Source organism: Schistocerca gregaria, chromosome 2, assembly GCF_023897955.1.
Source record: "Schistocerca gregaria isolate iqSchGreg1 chromosome 2, iqSchGreg1.2, whole genome shotgun sequence".
Lineage (NCBI taxonomy): Eukaryota > Metazoa > Arthropoda > Insecta > Orthoptera > Acrididae > Schistocerca > Schistocerca gregaria.
This window is the reverse complement of record NC_064921.1, coordinates 813,441,305-813,459,573: the sequence shown is the minus strand read 5'-3', so window position 1 is coordinate 813,459,573 and position 18,269 is coordinate 813,441,305. Positions and strand designations below refer to the sequence as shown.

General features: G+C 42.5%; 1 protein-coding gene across 3 annotated transcripts in view; it reads right to left on the bottom strand.

The window, feature by feature from the left end:
* Positions 1-18,269, bottom strand: part of LOC126335125 (uncharacterized) — a 173,074-nt gene that overhangs the window by 15,464 nt on the left and 139,341 nt on the right. For 2 of the 3 annotated variants that reach the window (XM_049998082.1, XM_049998083.1), the window contains 2 exons: positions 13,752-13,922; positions 5,624-5,863 (listed from right to left, as the gene is read on the bottom strand). In XM_049998082.1, coding sequence (XP_049854039.1) covers positions 5,624-5,863; positions 13,752-13,922 — 411 coding nt within the window. The remainder of the gene's footprint in view (positions 1-5,623; positions 5,864-13,751; positions 13,923-18,269) is intronic. The other variant, XM_049998084.1, reaches the window with a different exon arrangement.

Here is an 18,269-nt window from a genome sequence, read left to right as displayed (position 1 = left end):
AATAGACGCTCAGTAAACACAACGACCTGGCGACCAGAGCGGACACAGCAACTACATCGCTATTGGAGACGCTGACGCAAGCGTCTCCTCGACCACGGACGCGTGACATGGGGCGCGGATCGTGGAGAGAACGGCTTGCGGTGGGCGGGGATGTAAGTCGGATGCCCGCCCTCGGGAGCTCAGTTCGTCAACGCACCTAAGATTAGATTATGTTACATTAGAGTGGATGCAGTTCTCGTTCCATAGACACAAAAATGATTCTCAAGGGTGTGGAACATGTCAGAACCTATAACACAAAACACCTGAGTATAATACTCACTTCCGTGACCATTTGTCAGGAGATTGCCAAAATATGTTAATACATTACAGTAAACTGGAACTGCTAATATTTATAGAATAAATACACTATCAGAAGGAAACATACTTATACACTTTCAATAAATTTATCATATACAAAATAACTAATCTTGACTGTTGTGCCCATGTTACGTCAAAAGTGAAATGCAACAGAAGTTCGTCTAACAGTCCCCATTAAGCAGAAGGAGTTGCCTATCAAAAAGTATGGTTGCTGGCAATCTGTTGAAAATGTGTGTTCCTGAGTATTGGACCTCTTTTTAGACCAAGATAAGTGATTTAAGGCCTTCAAGTAGATTTTTCTTATTCCTAGTAATGATACTATGTATTGAGATATTAGTTGGAAACAGAGGAATATTACTTTCAACAAATTTCATTAAAGAATAAATATTCTGAGAAGCAGTCGTTAAAATACCCAATTCCTTGCACAAGTTTATACATGATATTCTTGAATGTACACCCCAAATGAGTCTTATTACACGCTCTTGCACTGTAAAAACTTTTGTTCAGTTTGACAAGTCACCCCAAAATACGATCCCATATGACATAATAGAACGAAAGTAAGCAAAGTAGGCATTTTTTTATATTTATATCCTGTACATATGACATCATTCGCATTACAAACACAGACTTGCCTAGACGCTTCTGAAATTCTGTGGTGTGCCCTTCCTTTCAAAGTTGAATGACAGTGAAAATTTTCATTAAACCATTTATCAATGTCACTGAAAATCTGATTAGTAGCTGTTTCTCGATATACACTTGACTTCCTACTTATTTCAATGTTTCTACCATCTGTTAACAAAACAAACTTAGTATGTGGCAATGTAACAGACGGGAGGACATAATTGTACACGAGAAAAAGCAATGGACCCAAGATGGAAACTTGAGGAACACCACATGTAATTAATTCCCAATCAGATGAAGACTGCCCAGGTATTTCTCAATGACACCCTTTATTTCCTTTTAGTTAGGTAAGACTCAAACCATTTTGCAGCACTGCCAATAACATTATAATATTTTAATTTACTTAAGAGAATGGTGTGATTCACATAGCCAGTGGCTTTTCACAAGTCACAGAAAATGCCAGTACCTCAAGTTTGTTATCTAATGAATTAAGTACATTCTCACTACACATGCAAGTAGCTTTCTCTATGTAAGAACCCTTAAAGAACCCAAACTGTGACTTGAACAATGTATTCTTTACAGTCAGATGCTTAAGGAGACACTTGTACAAAACCTTTTGAAATATTTTTGAAAATCCCAGCAAAAGTGAAATTAGTCGATAGTTTCCTTTGTCTCCCCTCTTATAAAGAGGTTTAACTTCAGCATATTTTAGCCAGCCTGGAAATGTTCCGCTGCATGCCATGATCATTTAGCCCATTTACTATTGCTTTTTATATGACTTTTTTCCCTAGATTTGTCTGCAAAGATATTTTCGATAGCAGTCTCAGAGCATATACATATCCTAGTTGCAAGGTTCACAGCAGGAACTTAATTGAATGATAGTATTACTGATTGCAGTAATTGTTCAGCGACAGAGCTTTCCAATAAATCCACATTAAAATCACCAGCAACCACTATTTCCCTTTTTTTTACTATGAGATGGGGCAAAAGAGAGTCCAGATTTTTTAATGAAGAGGTTAAAGTTTCCTGAAGGCGCTCTGTATACACTTATTATTATAAAGGATTTATTATGAAATATTACTTCTGTTGCTCATGCTCCTGATTCCTGCTCTGAGCAATATTTATTAATATCGGTATTCTTGAAATTAAAACAGTTTCTGAAAAATGTGGCAACTACTCCTTTCACCAAATTTTCTCTGCGGAAGAAAGAGGCAACTTAAATCCTGTAACATTTAATACATCTATACCAGTGGTGACATGATGTTCAGAGAGGCAGATTATATCAAATGGTTTGCTCAACTCTAATTCTTCAAAACAAATAAGCAACTCAATTAAGCTTACCCGCCAGTCCTCGGATATTCTGATGCAATAAGGATAATTGATTTTGTGCACTGCCTAGATGACAACTAGATGAACCTAATTTTTCTGTCAGTTTCTGAGCATCTCCAGTTTCAATTAGGGGCTGTTTGCATGAATTGTGTACACTATAATTTGCTTTCTGGCTGTCTTTATAAATGCAAATGTCGTATTCAACCTGTCACTTGTAAGCACTGGTTAACGGATGCCGACGTGTCTGATCGCCGAAATATTGTTCCCATTGGACACTATGCAAAGGCAGTACACCCGTGGACTGTTCGATCAGCCAAGAAATTCCTTGAAGTGACTATATATGAGAAAAGAGACATTGGACTGCCAAAGAGAAGATGGATCGAAATTATTAAGAAGAACGTCGCCGAAAGTGGTGGCCTTTTTGATAGGATGTATGAGAAAGAGCTGTACAAGAATACAAGAAGTTGGAAGACGCTCGCTACCAGAAAACGGGAAACTGGAGCCGCAACATGGTCTTGGTGGTGTCGTTGTGTTTTGTTTGTTTTGTTTGTTAGTTTTGTTTTAGGGTGAAAAACAACTAAGGTCATAAGCATCCTGGTTGTAACCTTAGAAAATCAAGAAGTAAAAGAACTTAAAAGTGACTATAAGTGAAGCCCAATCGACGGAAGGAAAGCGAGCTAAGAACAAGGACTTCCTCATATAAAATAGTCCACAAAATACACTGTAGAGGCAGCAGAGGTTACAGAGGTTCCGAACCAAATATTAAATGTCCTTCGTCATATTATTAGGATAAAAAGTAAAACGCAGTCGACAGCCCGCGCGACTTCCGCTAAAAAAGCCAGTACCTCAGACGACAAACATACATGAGAGCGTAAGTGGTTAAAAAAAAAAAGGGCATTCGGTCAAGAAATGGCGAAATGTCAACGATTGACGACAATAGTGACACGAGATCACCACTTAACAAATGGCGATGGCTAAAACGACAGTGCCTTATATGCAACCGAGATAAAATTATCTCCCTAGCGGTGAGAAGTCCAAGATGAGGTCGGCCAAGCCTCTGGGAGAGTTGTAATGCCCATGGAGAGAACACCAGTTTGATGCCAAAGTGACACTACCTGCCGATACATGGCAACACAGAGATGATGAACTAAACCAAAATATAGAAGAAAAAACAGAAACGAAAAGGAAAAAAGACGATATTTTTTGGACATTGATATGTGCAGAACGATAGTTGGCATACAACTAATTAAGTGTTTGGGAAAAGAAAGTAACAACAAACTGTGTCCCGGTAGTTATAGCAGATTTATAAATACAGAAAGTGAAAACACAAAAAGCAGCAGAAAGACATATTTCCAGAAGAAAAATGTTAAATTTGTAAGGGTTCGAGGGCAGCAGCAGTAAAACGGGTGCGAATTGATCTCAAGAAAGAAAAAAGAGACGTAGTGAAAAGATGCAAGAATATATAAAGGAAAAAGTGAGATGAAATTAGAAGGAATAGAAATTATCACGTGGTCCCTATTTTGACCAAAACGGAAAGAAGAAAAACAATGTTTTGTATGTGAGCAGGAATCCAATCCATGTCTCTCTCTAAAATAAACAAGGTATAGTAAAGGCTGTGAACTAGAAAAAAAAAAGCAGAAAAGACTATTAACTACGTTTAAAGTCCGCCACAAAAAGTTGTTTCGAAGGGCATCAGCTGCAGAAGTGCTCTACATTACGACTCAGCACATTTCAAGAGTCACCGTAGTACGGATTCTCAAGAGCACAGCCATATCTGGAAGAAATTACTGGTCATATATAACTCGATTTTAGAACAAATAGTTCAGCAGTGGACAATACTTTCATTTTACGAATCCTACCTGAAAAGAATTTTGAATATGCTCAGGATTTGCACATGCATTTCACAAATTTTAAGCATCTGACAGTATTAACAGAAAGTATCTATGGATGTCTATAAAAGAATTTGGAATCTCAGACGAATTACTGCAACTGATAAAACCGTGGATTACAAATTTAAATTTTAGATTTAAAATACAGTCTCTGTACAGTGTTTCATGTTACTTCCAGAACAAGAATAAATTTTCTATGGGGACATGGATTCGATTCTTACACACACACACACAAAAAAAATATGAATGAGATTTTCACTCTGCAGCTGAGTGTGCGCTGATATGAAACTTCCTGGCAGATTAAAAGTGTGTGCCGGACCGAGACTCGAAATCGGTACCTTTGCCTTCCGCGGGCAAGTGCTCTACCCACCCTTTTTTTTATTTTTTTTATTTTGTTCGCTTCTGTTCGTTTCATCTGCTCGGGGCGGACGTCGTAAGACATCCGTTTAAGTTCGTTGTTGATCGATTAACTCAGTTTTTTTTTATTACAGAGGGCAGTTAACCCTCTGAACGAACACGCTGAGGTCACCGTGCCGGCATCCAACTGAGCTACCCAAGCACGACTCAAGCCCCGTCCTCACAGCTTTACTGCTGCCAGTATCTCGTCTCCTACCTTCCAAACTTTACAGAAGCTCTCCTGCGAACCCTGCAGAACTAGCACTCCTGAAATAAAGGATATTGCGGAGACATTGCTTAGCCACAGCCTGGAGGATGTTTCCAGAATGAGATTTTCACTCTGCATCGGAGTGTGCGCTGATATGAAAGTTATTGGCAGATTAAAACTGTGTGCCGGACCGAGGCTCGAACTCGGGGCCTTTGCCCTTCGTGGGCAACTGCTCTACCAACTGAGCTACCCAAGCACGACTCACGCCCCGTCCTCACAGCTGTACTTCTGCCAGTATCTCGTCTACTACCTTCCAAACTTTACAGAAGCTCTCCTGCGAACCCTGCAGAACTAGCACTCCTGAAAGAAAGGATATTGCGGAGACATGGCTTAGCCACAGCCTGGGGGATGTTTCCAGAATGAGATTTTCATTCTGCATCGGAGTGTGCGCTGATATGAAACTTCCTGGCAGATTAAAACTGTGTGTCGGACCAAGACTCGAACTCGGGACCCGAGTTCGAGTCTCGTCCGGCACACAGTTTTAATCTACCAGGAAGTTTCGAGAATAATATGCTTTATCACCATCATTTTTCAACCTTGTTATGGAGCATATTCACACAAATTCAAAATTTTGGTAATTCATCTGTGGAGACATATAGGTTCGATCTGTACTAAAACAGGGTTTGCTTCATAGTGAGATAGCTAAAGACAAATGCAGGGCTGAAGCAGAGCCCCACGTGGCGGACGCCGCACGTCCCTGCGATCTGTAATGGTTCACTCACATGCTCAAACGTCGTGCATAGCCGGCATAGGCTGCAAGTACCTTGAACCTGAAGAAGACCTTGTCGCTGAAGCGGCGTGGCGCCTCGGGAGACCTGGGCACGTGGTAGATGAGGGCGTCGTCGTCGATGCGTGCGCGCACGGGGTCGGGCATCACGTACGTGCGGGCGCCCGCCGCCGCCCTCGTCATCAGTCGCTTTAGCGACATCGACTGTTCGTCGTACATGCAAGTGTCTTCGTCGTCATCAAATGCCTCCATTTCCTCCAACTCCTTCCGCAGCGCCTGCAAAGCATCGCCATCATTCGTACACGACAGCATGTCAGACCTACACGACAGAGAAACGTCAGTGTCGTCATAGAAACAGAATTTATGTATTTATTCTCGAATCAGAAACATACAAATTTACAGTAGCCATACAAATCAATAAATATATATACACAAATTGTATTTATATTACATGTGCCCAGAACTTTGCAACCTCTAAGGCGCTTGGACTGGCTTGCAGGAGATCAATCTTCGTTCAGGATGTAGGGCACAAAAGGCACTGGAGCATGTGGCTTGTGGTTTGTTCTTGTCCACAATCACAGGATGTATCTTCTGTTATGAAGCCCCATCTCTTCAGGTTGTTTCTGGATCGTCCAACTCCTGATCGTAATCTGTTTAAAGATTTCCTCACCAGCCAGCTCTCGTTGTGTCCAGGTGGTAGTTCTTCAGCTTCTGGCGTCTGCAGGTGAGGCGTCGATTTCTTCTATAACTCCAGCCTTGCCTTCTCTGGTGAAACGGTGAGCTTCTCGGATGTTCTCAGGAAGCTCTTTCGCTATCTCAGCCGTTGCTGTGGTGGATTACGTCCGTGCAGTGGATGGGCACTGTCCTGTTCCACTTTCAGTCTCTCCTTCTTGGCAGCCACTGTTCTGCGTATCCATGGTGGCGCTATTCCAGCCAGGCAGTAGAGCTTATCAGTTGGGGTAGGTCTTAAGCAACCTGTGATCAACCTGCAGGTTTCGTTGAGAGCAATGTCTACTTGTCTGGAATGAGATGACCTGTACCAGGACCACAGTTGACCATCATATCGATAGAAACAGGATCATAATATTATTATAAAAGAACCCATTTTACGAATTTCATAAGGGCGCGGACGTCTAAAATAGACTTCCAGTGGTTTGGAAGTTTCAAAACATAATTGGTCGAGGAGCGTTCAATAATCACTGCAACACTTTCTTTTTCCTCTGTTGCAAAAACGTGCGAAATTTGCTGTGGGACATCGTGGGATATTTCTGCTTCAGTCTCTATAGTTCCATTAAGTTCCGATAGGTGGTGGCGCCAAACGTAGTCTTCAAAATGGCGTCTGTAACAGAGGTTCGTTCCAAGCAGAGAACTGTCGTTGAGTTTCTTTTGGCGGAAAATCAGGGCGTTGCAAATACTTGTATTCCTATAGTTCAATTCTTTTATCTTGGCGGCTCGGGCATGCCCGCCCAGACGCGGGATATTGCTGCATTTCCAGTTGCACGCGCCAAGAGAATCAGCCCCATACTATAGTATAGTTCGCAAACTTACGTTTGGAGGTGAGCGCGCAGTTTATGAAGTAAAGCCACCACGGCCGCAATAACCTTTTCGCTGCTTCAGAGACGTGCTCCAAGCATTCCGAATTGTGCGCGATTTTATCATCTCTGCACTGCTCGCCTGTGCAGACACATGGTGTTCCGACTACTTTGACACACTTATCATTCGATTTCACAAAAACGATTTGGCCAAAAAAATTGATTTTTACACATCTTCTTCACTGGTACCTTCCCCCCATAAATGACTTAATTTTGTTTCGATGGTCAACGCAGTTATTGTGCAGCATTAAATGTAGTAAACCATTGCACGAAATTTTGAAGAGTTTGCAGAGGTAAAAGTCCACAGAGTATACTTTCTGTATCGTCGATTTTAGTTGCCACTAGAAATTTCAAAAAATTGCATTCAAACGAATAAAATTCATGAAGTAAGACACTTCGATATTGATCTTAAATAAAGAAAATATTAAGCATCGAATAAGATTTGAACTCGGAGCTTCTTTTTTTTTGTATTCTCATTTTGCTCTTTTTCGTTCGTTGTATCTGCTCGGTGCGGACGTCGCAAGACACCCGTTGTCTGTTCGTCGTTTATCCATTGACTCGGTATTTTTATTATAGATGGTAGCTAACCCTCTGACCGAACACGCTGAGTTACCGTGCCGGCTTTTTACCCATAACCCTAAGGTAGCTCGTCTTTTAGTAGAATTCCTGGAGTACTTTAAAGAATAAAGAATCACACTAAATACCGACAAACACTGCTGGGTATGACTATGAATTACTCACGTTTCGTCGAAGTACAATAAGAAATAAACAGTTACCACTGTTCTTTATTTCGAAAAAGCAGTTAGTGAGAAAGAATTTCCTTGCTATTGCCTGAATTAGGAGGCTTATTGCTTCTTTGGTTTAATTAATTAAAAGAATATGAAGCAGTTGGTATAAAGAATGCTTTTTCCAAACTTTGGTTTATAGATAGTCTGTTACCAAGACATTGCTTTTGTTCAGTTACTTTATTTATGTCTGAACGTTTCTAAAACTGAAGACACTCGTCTGTGCTCTGCACTGCAGTCGAGCTCTGGCAACGTCGTTCTCTGTTCACTGGCTCACTGTGTTTTGTGACGTCAGATGCGCAGAACGAACCTAAAGTAAGCCGCCGTCGTAAATGACGCGCACTTTAGGCGCATGCAGAATATCTACAGAGACCTGGCAGTGAACAAAAACGCGGTGAGTGATTGGGCTAGGCATCTTTCATCATCGCTAGACGATCGCGATCTCTTGCGTGATGGTCGCCAGCACACAGCCGTTGAGTCGTGCAATGTTGGAACGTGACGACACTCTCATTCGAGATGATCGAGGGATCACAATTAAGCACCTTCCTGCTCAAGTGGACGTCTCTGTTGGTAATGGTGACATTCACGTCCACCAGTTGGGTTAATCAAACGTATGTGCGTGCTGATTTCCTCATCGACAACAGAAGACCATAAGGAGCAACGAAGGACCATTTTTGCGGAAATGCGTGCGCGTTACGATCCTGGTCGTGACAACTTTTTCTCGAGCGTCGTCCCAGGCAATGAAACTTGGGTTCATCGCTTCGAACCAAAAATAAAATGACAACCCATGGAGTGGTGCCACACCACCTATCCTCTGCAGAAAAAGTTAAAAGCGGCTCCCTCAGACGCCGGTAAAGTCACGGCGACTGTCTTCTGGGTTTCTGAAAAGGCTTTTCTGTTTGACTTCACGGTCAATAATCAACTCTGAAGCTGTTTTGTGGTACCCTCAGAAAATTGCAGAAACGACTTCAGCGAGTTCGTCGTCACAAAATGCAAACAAACGTCTCCTTCTCCATGACAACCTAAGGCCTCACATACGCCCGCGCATCCGACAGGGGTAATAAAACTTCACTGGACTGTTCTTCTTCATCCATCCTACAGTCTGCAACCTGCACCTTCCGACTTCCATCTGATTGGCCCAATGAATGATGCACTCTGCAGGAAGCAGTATGTGTGGATGATGGGGAGTTTATGGGCGCAGTGAGACATCAGCTCCGACGTCGACCAGTAGAGTGGAATCCATGTGGGCATAAAGACCCTCCCAGTAATGAGGCGGAAAGCGGTCGCAGTCAACGCAAATTATGTTGAAAAATCTGGATTTTGTTGCCAAAAGAGTGGAGACTAATGTGGTCTGCTGGAAACCTGAGTAAAACCAACCTGCTTTCAGGAAAAAATGTGTTGCGTTACTTATTGAACGCCCTTCGTTTATGAACTTATTTCACGTGATATGGTTATTGTCACGTGGGCATTCTCACACATAACCAGGCATAATTCCCAAGTTATGACATCCATATATGACGCTTAGTACTGATTAACTCAAATAACAAAACTAACAATGACAATAAAATATTGTCGTAAGATTAAACAGACAGTATATATATCACAGTTAACACAGAATTAATAGTCCAAGATTCGACCCTTAAATACGGCTAAAAGAATACGAAGAATATGAAGCAAAAACGGGTTCCATAACTGGCCAACAGATGGCGCTATACAGCAACACGTCAGTGACCCTAAATGACACTCGTGTATAAAATTAGTTGTAAAGAACTATTAGCCACCGATTTTGTGTCGCGGGGGACATTTGCGGTGGCGGCACTTCAAAAAAAAAAAAAAAAAGGGGGGGGGGGGGGAATGACGATTGGTTGTATGACATGTTGTGGACCGACGAAGCTCCCATTCGGGGTCTGTCAACACCTACAACTACAGAATTTGGACTACCGAAAATCCTAGAACTGTCATGGAAACCCCACTGTATGACGAGAAAGTTACGGTGTCGTGTGAATTTACCATATCAGTTGTGTTCGGACCCTTTTTCTTTGAGGAGCTGCGGAGTGCTGCTTTTCAAACTAACAGCGTGACGGATATGAGGTACGCGCATATGTTGCAGGATCGCAGCATCCCTAGCCAGGGTGATAAACACCTGTTGGAAGGTACGACTTTTATACAGAATGGGGTCCCATCCTATATTGTTGCACTTGTGAAAGATCTCTTGTGCACTTCAGTTGGTGAAGATCGCAAACTGAGCCGCCACTTCCGTTATGCTTGACTTCCCAGATCCCCATACCTCAAACCGTGTGAATATTGGTTGTGGGATTACCTGATATTTGCAGTCTACCGTTATGATCCGACTTCATCAGGGACAATGGCAATTTCTTACCGTTCCTACTGATATGCTGTACACTGCTGTTGACTACATTGTCTCTCGACTACAGGAATTGTCGATTAATAGCGACCTATATGTAGAGCATTTGTTATAAAGATCATCTCCTTCACTAAAAATCAGCTGTTACCTTTATTATAGCTTTTGTATCATATGAAACACCGTCTATTGGTCATTTTGTGCAATTAGTTTGGTTTCAATAAAAGCCCATGACATTTCATGCGTTTTTACCTCTCTATCTACACTCCTGGAAATTGAAATAAGAACACCGTGAATTCATTGTCCCAGGAAGGGGAAACTTTATTGACACATTCCTGGGGTCAGATACATCACATTATCACACTGACAGAACCACAGGCACATAGACACAGGCAACAGAGCATGCACAATGTCGGCACTAGTACAGTGTATATCCACCTTTCGCAGCAATGCAGGCTGCTATTCTCCCATGGATACGATCGTAGAGATGCTGGATGTAGTCCTGTGAAACGGCTTGCCATGCCATTTCCACCTGGCGCCTCAGTTGGACCAGCGTTCGTGCTGGACGTGGAGACCGCGTGAGACGACGCTTCATCCAGTCCCAAACATGCTCAATGGGGGACAGATCCGGAGATCTTGCTGGCCAGGGTAGTTGACTTACACCTTCTAGAGCACGTTGGGTGGCACGGGATACATGCGGACGTCCATTGTCCTGTTGGAACAGCAAGTTCCCTTGCCGGTCTACGAATGGTAGAACGATGGGTTCGATGACGGTTTGGATGTACCGTGCACTATTCAGTGTCCCCTCGACGATCACCAGAGGTGTACGGCCAGTGTAGGAGATCGCTCCCCACACCATGATGCCGGGTGTTGGCCCTGTGTGCCTCGGTCGTATGCAGTCCTGATTGTGGCGCTCACCTGCACGGCTCCAAACACGCATACGACCATCATTGGCACCAAGGCAAAAGCGACTCTCATCGCTGAAGACGACACGTCTCCATTCGTCCCTCCATTCACGCCTGTCGCGACACCACTGGAGGCGGGCTGCACGATGTTGGGGCGTGAGAGGAAGACGGCCTAACGGTGTGCGGGACCGTAGCCCAGCTTCATGGAGACGGTTGCGAATGGTCCTCGCCGATAACCCAGGAGCAACAGTGTCCCTAATTTGCTGGGAAGTGGCGGTGCGGTCCCCTACGGCACTGCGTGGGATCCTACGGTCTTGGCGTGCATCCGTGCGTCGCTGCGGTCCGGTCCCAGGTCGACGGGCACGTGCACCTTCCGCCGACCACTGGCGACAACATCGATGTACTGTGGAGACCTCACGCCCCACGTGTTGAGCAATTCGGCGGTACGTCCATCCGGCCTCCCGCATGCCCACTATACGCCCTCGCTCAAAGTCCGTCAACTGCACATACGGTTCACGTCCACGCTGTCGCGGCATGCTACCAGTGTTAAAGACTGCGATGGAGCTCCGTATGCCACGGCAAACTGGCTGACACTGACGGCGGCGGTGCACAAATGCTGCGCAGCTAGCGCCATTCAACGGCCAACACCGCGGTTCCTGGTGTGTCCGCTGTGCCGTGCGTGTGATCATTGCTTGTACAGGCCTCTCGCAGTGTCCGGAGCAAGTATGGTTGGTCTGACACACCGGTGTCAATTTGTTCTTTTTTCCATTTCCAGGAGTGTATATTATTCCGTGAAGTACTGAATTTTCAGATGTTAACAGACTTTTGGTTCATCCCGTACAAAGTACCAGGACTAGACGACATTTTGTAAGAATTACTGAGCTCCTTGGGAGACGCAGGCACAACAAATCCATATCACCCTTTATGCAAAATATGAGACAGGCGAAATGCCTCTCAGACTTCAAGATCAACTAAGTGATTCCATTTCTAAAGAAGGCAGATGCTGAACGTGTTAACAGCAGCAGTGGAAGCATAAGAGAGAGGAGATAGCGGAAATGAAAAATGCAGATGAATGGAGACCATATATAGGCTTGGCGATTCTGTACGCTCACAGGCTGGAAAACTGGGAAAGAACACATTTTGGACTATAATTTCAAACAAGTACGCATAGGGGAACAAATAAGTTGGACGCCCAGAATTTTTGAGCTGACGAGGTGTCGTGGAGTCAGTGGAAGTGGGAAAGAAAGACGAAAGGAGACCGTGTAAATGAGAGAGGAGACAGTGGCAGTTGGGTATAGTGTAAATCAATGGGAGAAAAAGGAGACAGAGGGATATATATATATATATATATATATATATATATATATATATATATATATATATATATATATATATATATAGACAGTGGCAGTGAGAGGGAGATACTGAGTATGAAGGGTTAACTACAAAGAGGAACTGGGTAAAACCATCTGGAATGCGCTACGTTAAAAGAGGGCGAATACGTTCGCATTTTTGATGAGGAAGGAGGTATGAGTATTGAGGCAGGTGGTTCCCCAGTTTTTTGTCAGTGTCTTATAAAGAAGAACACATTTGCCTCTTTCATGCTTCCGCAGGATCGTTTTTGCCCTGGTTAAAATAATAACAGTTAATAAGAAGAGAAGCAATTCTGAAGAAGATAAATGTGTTAACATCGAATTCAAATCTAAATGTTAGGAGGGATTTTCTGAAGGTCTGTATCTGCAGTTTGGTCTTGTACAGAGCTAAAAGATGGAACACCAGTTCAGAGAAGAAAAAAATAGAAGCTCTGGAATGTGGTGCTCTAGAAGAATGCTGAAGATTAGATGGGTAGATCGTGGGGAGGTACTGAACAGAATTGTGGAGAAAAGAAATTTGTGGCATAACTTATCTAAAAGAAGGGATCGGTTGGTAGGACACATTCCGAAACATAAAGTGATCATCAGTTTAGTATTGGAGGGAAGTGATGGAGGTAAAAAACCGTAGAGGGAGGCCAAGAGATGAATACAATACGCAGATTCAGAAGGATATAGGTTGCAGAAATTATTCAGAGATGAAGCGGCTTCGACAGGATAGGGTAGCGTGGAGAGCTGCATCAAACCATTCTTACGACTGAAGACCACAACAACAAGAAGAACCACAAGACAAGATCAAAGAGCGGAGGAGATATAATTGACATGGAAAGACGCTGTAACTGAGAAATTATTCGTGCTAAATGATTGTAAACGGTTTGTGGGAGAAACTGACCAGAACATAAATTCGAAAACTCGTTCTTGATGTAAATGAAACAGTGAAATTTTTTGCCATGTTAATACAGAGAGTGGCAGTAGTGATCATGATGAGATGGTAGCAGCACCGAAAACACTAAGTGCTCAGTCTCAGCTTATGTGTCTGGTATACATTGCCCAAGATGCAAAATGAAATGATTTCACTAATTGTTGTATAGTATTGACTACCGGGAGCAGAGTGAAAGTTAAAGCAAGAAGAGACGTTGAGGCTGCTCACCTCCATTTTACTGTGCGTTGTGACCCGCAGACTAGTTCCCGGCAGCACCGGCGTGTCCGCCACGGCCTGCTGCACCGCCTTCGGAGCATTGTAAGATATACAAGGCACCTCCTCCTCTTCCTCACCGCCATCTTGACTCATTTCGGGGTCAGAAATGTGAGAAAGAGATTCCTGCAAAATATTTATTTAGGCTTCTTTTAAGTAATTTTATATGTAGTGTTCCAGCTTTTCAGGTAAGTAAGAACTAAACAGAGAACAAATACAAGGTGAACCCGTATTCCACCAAACGAATTTCGTATATTAAATGAAACTGCATTGTTCCAGAGACCTTCCAAAGTCTCAGACATTTATAATGTACTGTATATATATGCAGACTTAAGCGACGAATGAAAATTTGTACCAAGGCAACTGTACCACACAAGCGGCTCGTAGTAAAATTGCTTGCTTTCCCCCATTCGGATCTCTGGGCGGGGACTACTCAGGAGGATGTCGTTATCAGGAGAAAGAAAACTGGCGTTCTACGGATTGGAGCGTGGAATGTCAGATCCCTTAATCGGGCAGGTAGGTTAGAAAATTTAAAAAGGGAAATGGATAGGTTAAAGTTAGATATAGTGGGAATTAGTGAAGTTCGGTGGCAGGAGGAACAAGACTTCTGGTCAGGTGACTACAGGGTTATAAACACAAAATGAAATAGGGGTAATGCAGGAGTATGTTTAATAATAAATAGGAAAATAGGAATGCGGGTAAGCTACTACAAACAGCATAGTGAACGCATTATTGTGGCCAAGATAGATACGAAGCCCACACCTACTACAGTAGTACAAGTTTATATGCCAACTAGCTCTGCAGATGACGAAGAAATTGAAGAAATGTACGATGAAATAAAAGAAATTATTCAGATAGTGAAGGGAGACGAAAATTTAATAGTAATGGGTGACTGGAATTCGAGTGTAGGAAAAGGGAGAGAAGGAAACATAGTAGGTGAATATGGATTGGGGCTAAGAAATGAAAGAGGAAGCCGCTTAGTAGAATTTTGTACAGAGCACAACTTAATCATAGGTAACACTTGGTTTAAGAATCATGAAAGAAGGTTGTATACGTGGAAGAACCCTGCAGATACTAAAAGGTATCAGATAGATTATATAATGGTAAGACAGAGATTTAGGAACCAGGTTTTAAGTTGTAAGACATTTCCAGGGGCAGATGTGGACTCTGACCACAATCTATTGGTTATGACCTGTAGATTAAAACTGAAGAAACTGCAAAAATGTGGGAAATTAAGGAGATGGGACCTGGATAAACTGAAAGAACCAGAGGTTGTACAGAGTTTCAGGGAGAGCATAAGGGAACAATTGACAGGAATAGGGGAAAGAAATGCAGTAGAAGAAGAATGGGTAGCTCTGAGGGATGAAGTAGTGAAGGCAGCAGAAGATAAAGTAGGTAAAAAGACGAGGACTGCTAGAAATCCTTGGGTAACAGAAGAAATATTGAATTTAATTGATGAAAGGAGAAAATATAAAAATGCAGTAAATGAAGCAGGCAAAAAGGAATACAAACGTCTCAAAAATGAGATCGACAGGAAGTGCAAAATGGCTAAACAGGGATGGCTAGAGGACAAATGTAAGGATGTAGAAGCTTATCTCACTAGGGGTAAGATAGATACTGCCTACAGGAAAATTAAAGAGACCTTTGGAGAGAAGAGAACCACGTGTATGAATATCAAGAGCTCAGATGGCAATCCAGTTCTAAGCAAAGAAGGGAAGGCAGAAAGGTGGAAGGAGTATATAGAAGGTTTATACAAGGGCGATGTACTTGAGGACAATATTATGGAAATGGAAGAGGATGTAGATGAAGACGAAATGGGAGGTAAGATACTGCGTGAAGAGTTTGACAGAGCACTGAAAGACCTGAGTCGAAACAAGGCCCCCATTAGAACTACTGACGGCCTTGGGAGAGCCAGTCATGACAAAACTCTACCATCTGGTGAGCAAAATGTATGAGACAGGCGAAATACCCTCAGACTTCAAGAACAATATAATAATTCCAATCCCAAAGAAAGCAGGTGTTGACACATGTGAAAATTACCGAACTATCAGTTTAATAAGTCACAGCTGCAAAATAATAACGCGAATTCTTTACAGACGAATGGAAAAATTGGTAGAAGCCGACCTCGGGGAAGATCAGTTTGGATTCCGTAGAAATGTTGGAACACGTGAGGCAGTACTGACCCTACAGCTTATCTTAGAAGAAAGATTAAGGAGAGGCTAACCTACGTTTCTAGCATTTGTGGACTTAGAGAAAGCTTCTGACAATGTCGACTGGAATACTCTCTTTCAAATTCTGAAGATGGCAGGGGTGAAATACAGGGAGCGAAAGGCTATTTACAATTTGTACAGAAACCAGATGGCAGTTATAAATGTCGAGGGACATGAAAGGGAAGCAGTGGTTGGGAAGGGAGTGAGACAGGGTTGTAGCTTCTCCCCGATGTTATTCAATCTGTATGTTGAGCAAGCAGTAAAGGAAACAAAAGAAAAATTTGGAGTAGGTATTAAAATTCATGGAGAACAAATAAAAACTTTGAGGTTCGCCGATGACATTGTAATTCTGTCAGAGACGGCAAAGGACTTGGAAGAGCAGTTGAACGGAATGGACAGTGTCTTGAAAGGAGGATATAAGATGAACATCAACAAAAGCAAAACGAGGATAATGGAATGTGGTCAAATTAAATCGGGTGATACTGAGGGAATTAGATTAGGAAATGAGACACTTAAAGTAGTAAAGCAGTTTTGCTATTTAGGAAGTAAAATAACTGATGATGGTCGAAGTAGAGAGGATATAAAATGTAGACTGGCAATGGCAAGGAAAGCGTTTCTGAAGAAGAGAAATTTGTTAACATCGAATATAGATTTAAGTGTCAGGAAGTCATTTCTGAAAATATTTGTTTGGAGTGTAGCCATGTATGGAAGTGAAACATGGACGATAACTAGTTTGGATAAGAAGAGAATAGAAGCTTTCGAAATGTGGTGCTACAGAAGAATACTGAAGATAAGGTGGATAGATCACGTAACTAATGAGGAGGTATTGAATAGGATTGGGGAGAAGAGAAGTTTGTGGTACAACTTGACTAGAAGAAGGGATCGGTTGGTAGGACATGTTTTGAGGCATCAAGGGATCACAAATTTAGCATTGGAGGGCAGTGTGGAGGGTAAAAATCGTAGAGGGAGACCGAGAGACGAGAACACTAAGCAGATTCAGAAGGATGTAGGTTGTAGTAGGTACTGGGAGATGAAGCAGCTTGCACAGGATAGAGTAGCATGGAGAGCTGCATCAAACCAGTCTCAGGACTGAAGACAACAACAACAACAACAATGGAATACCGTCTCAGTAATGTGACTGGATTTGCGATTTCCTGTCAGAGAGGTCACAGTTCGTAGTAATTGACGGAAGGTCATCCGGTAGAACAGAAGTGATTTCAGGCGTTTCCCAAGGACCTTTGCTGTTCCTTTTCTATATAAACGATTTGGGAGACAATCTCAGCAGCCGTCTTCGGTTGTTTGCAGATGACGTTTTCGTTTATCAACTAATAAAGTCATCAGAAGTTAAAAACAAACTGAAAAACAATTTATAAAAAATATCTGAATGGTGTGAAAACTGGCAGTTGACCCTAAATAACGAAAAGTGTGAGGTCATCCACAAGAGTAATAAAAGGAGCTCGTTAAATTTCGGTTACACGACAAATCACTCTAATCTTAAAGCCGTAAATTCAACTAGATACCTAGTTATTACAATTACGAACAATTTAAGTTGTAAAGAACACATAGAAAATGTTGTGGGGAAGGATAACCAATGGCTGCGTTTAATTGGCGGGACACTTAGGAAATGTAACAGACCTACTGAGGAGACTGCCTACACTAAGCTTGTCCGTTCTCTTTTAGAATATTGCGCGGTGTGGGATCCTTACCAGATAGGATTGACGAAGTGCATCGAAACAGTTCAAAGAAGGGCAGCAAGTTTTATATTATAGCGAAATATGGGAGAGAGTGTCACAGAAACGATACAGGATTTGGTCTGGAAATCATTAAAAGAAAGACGTTTTTCGTTGCGACGGAATCTTTTCACGAAATTCCAACCACCAGCTTTCTCCTCCGAATTCGAAAATATTGTGTTGACACCGACTTACATAGGCGGAACGATCACCACGATAAAATAAGGGAAATCAGAGCTCGTACGGAAAGATATAAGTGTTCATTCTTTCCGCGCGCTATACGAGATTGGAATAATAGAGAATTGTGAAGGTGGTTCAATCAACCCTCTGCCAGGCACTTAAATGTGATTCGCAGAGTATCCATCTAGATAGGATTCGAATCGGGTCTTCTTATCACTAGGCAGAGGCGCTAACCAGTACGGGATACCATTGGACCATTATCGAATACAGGGAGTAACTCACAACTGGTTCACCTCAGTTGGTTCAACAGACAGCGAAAGGGAGGCCACTCCTGTTCCTTATTTATATAAATG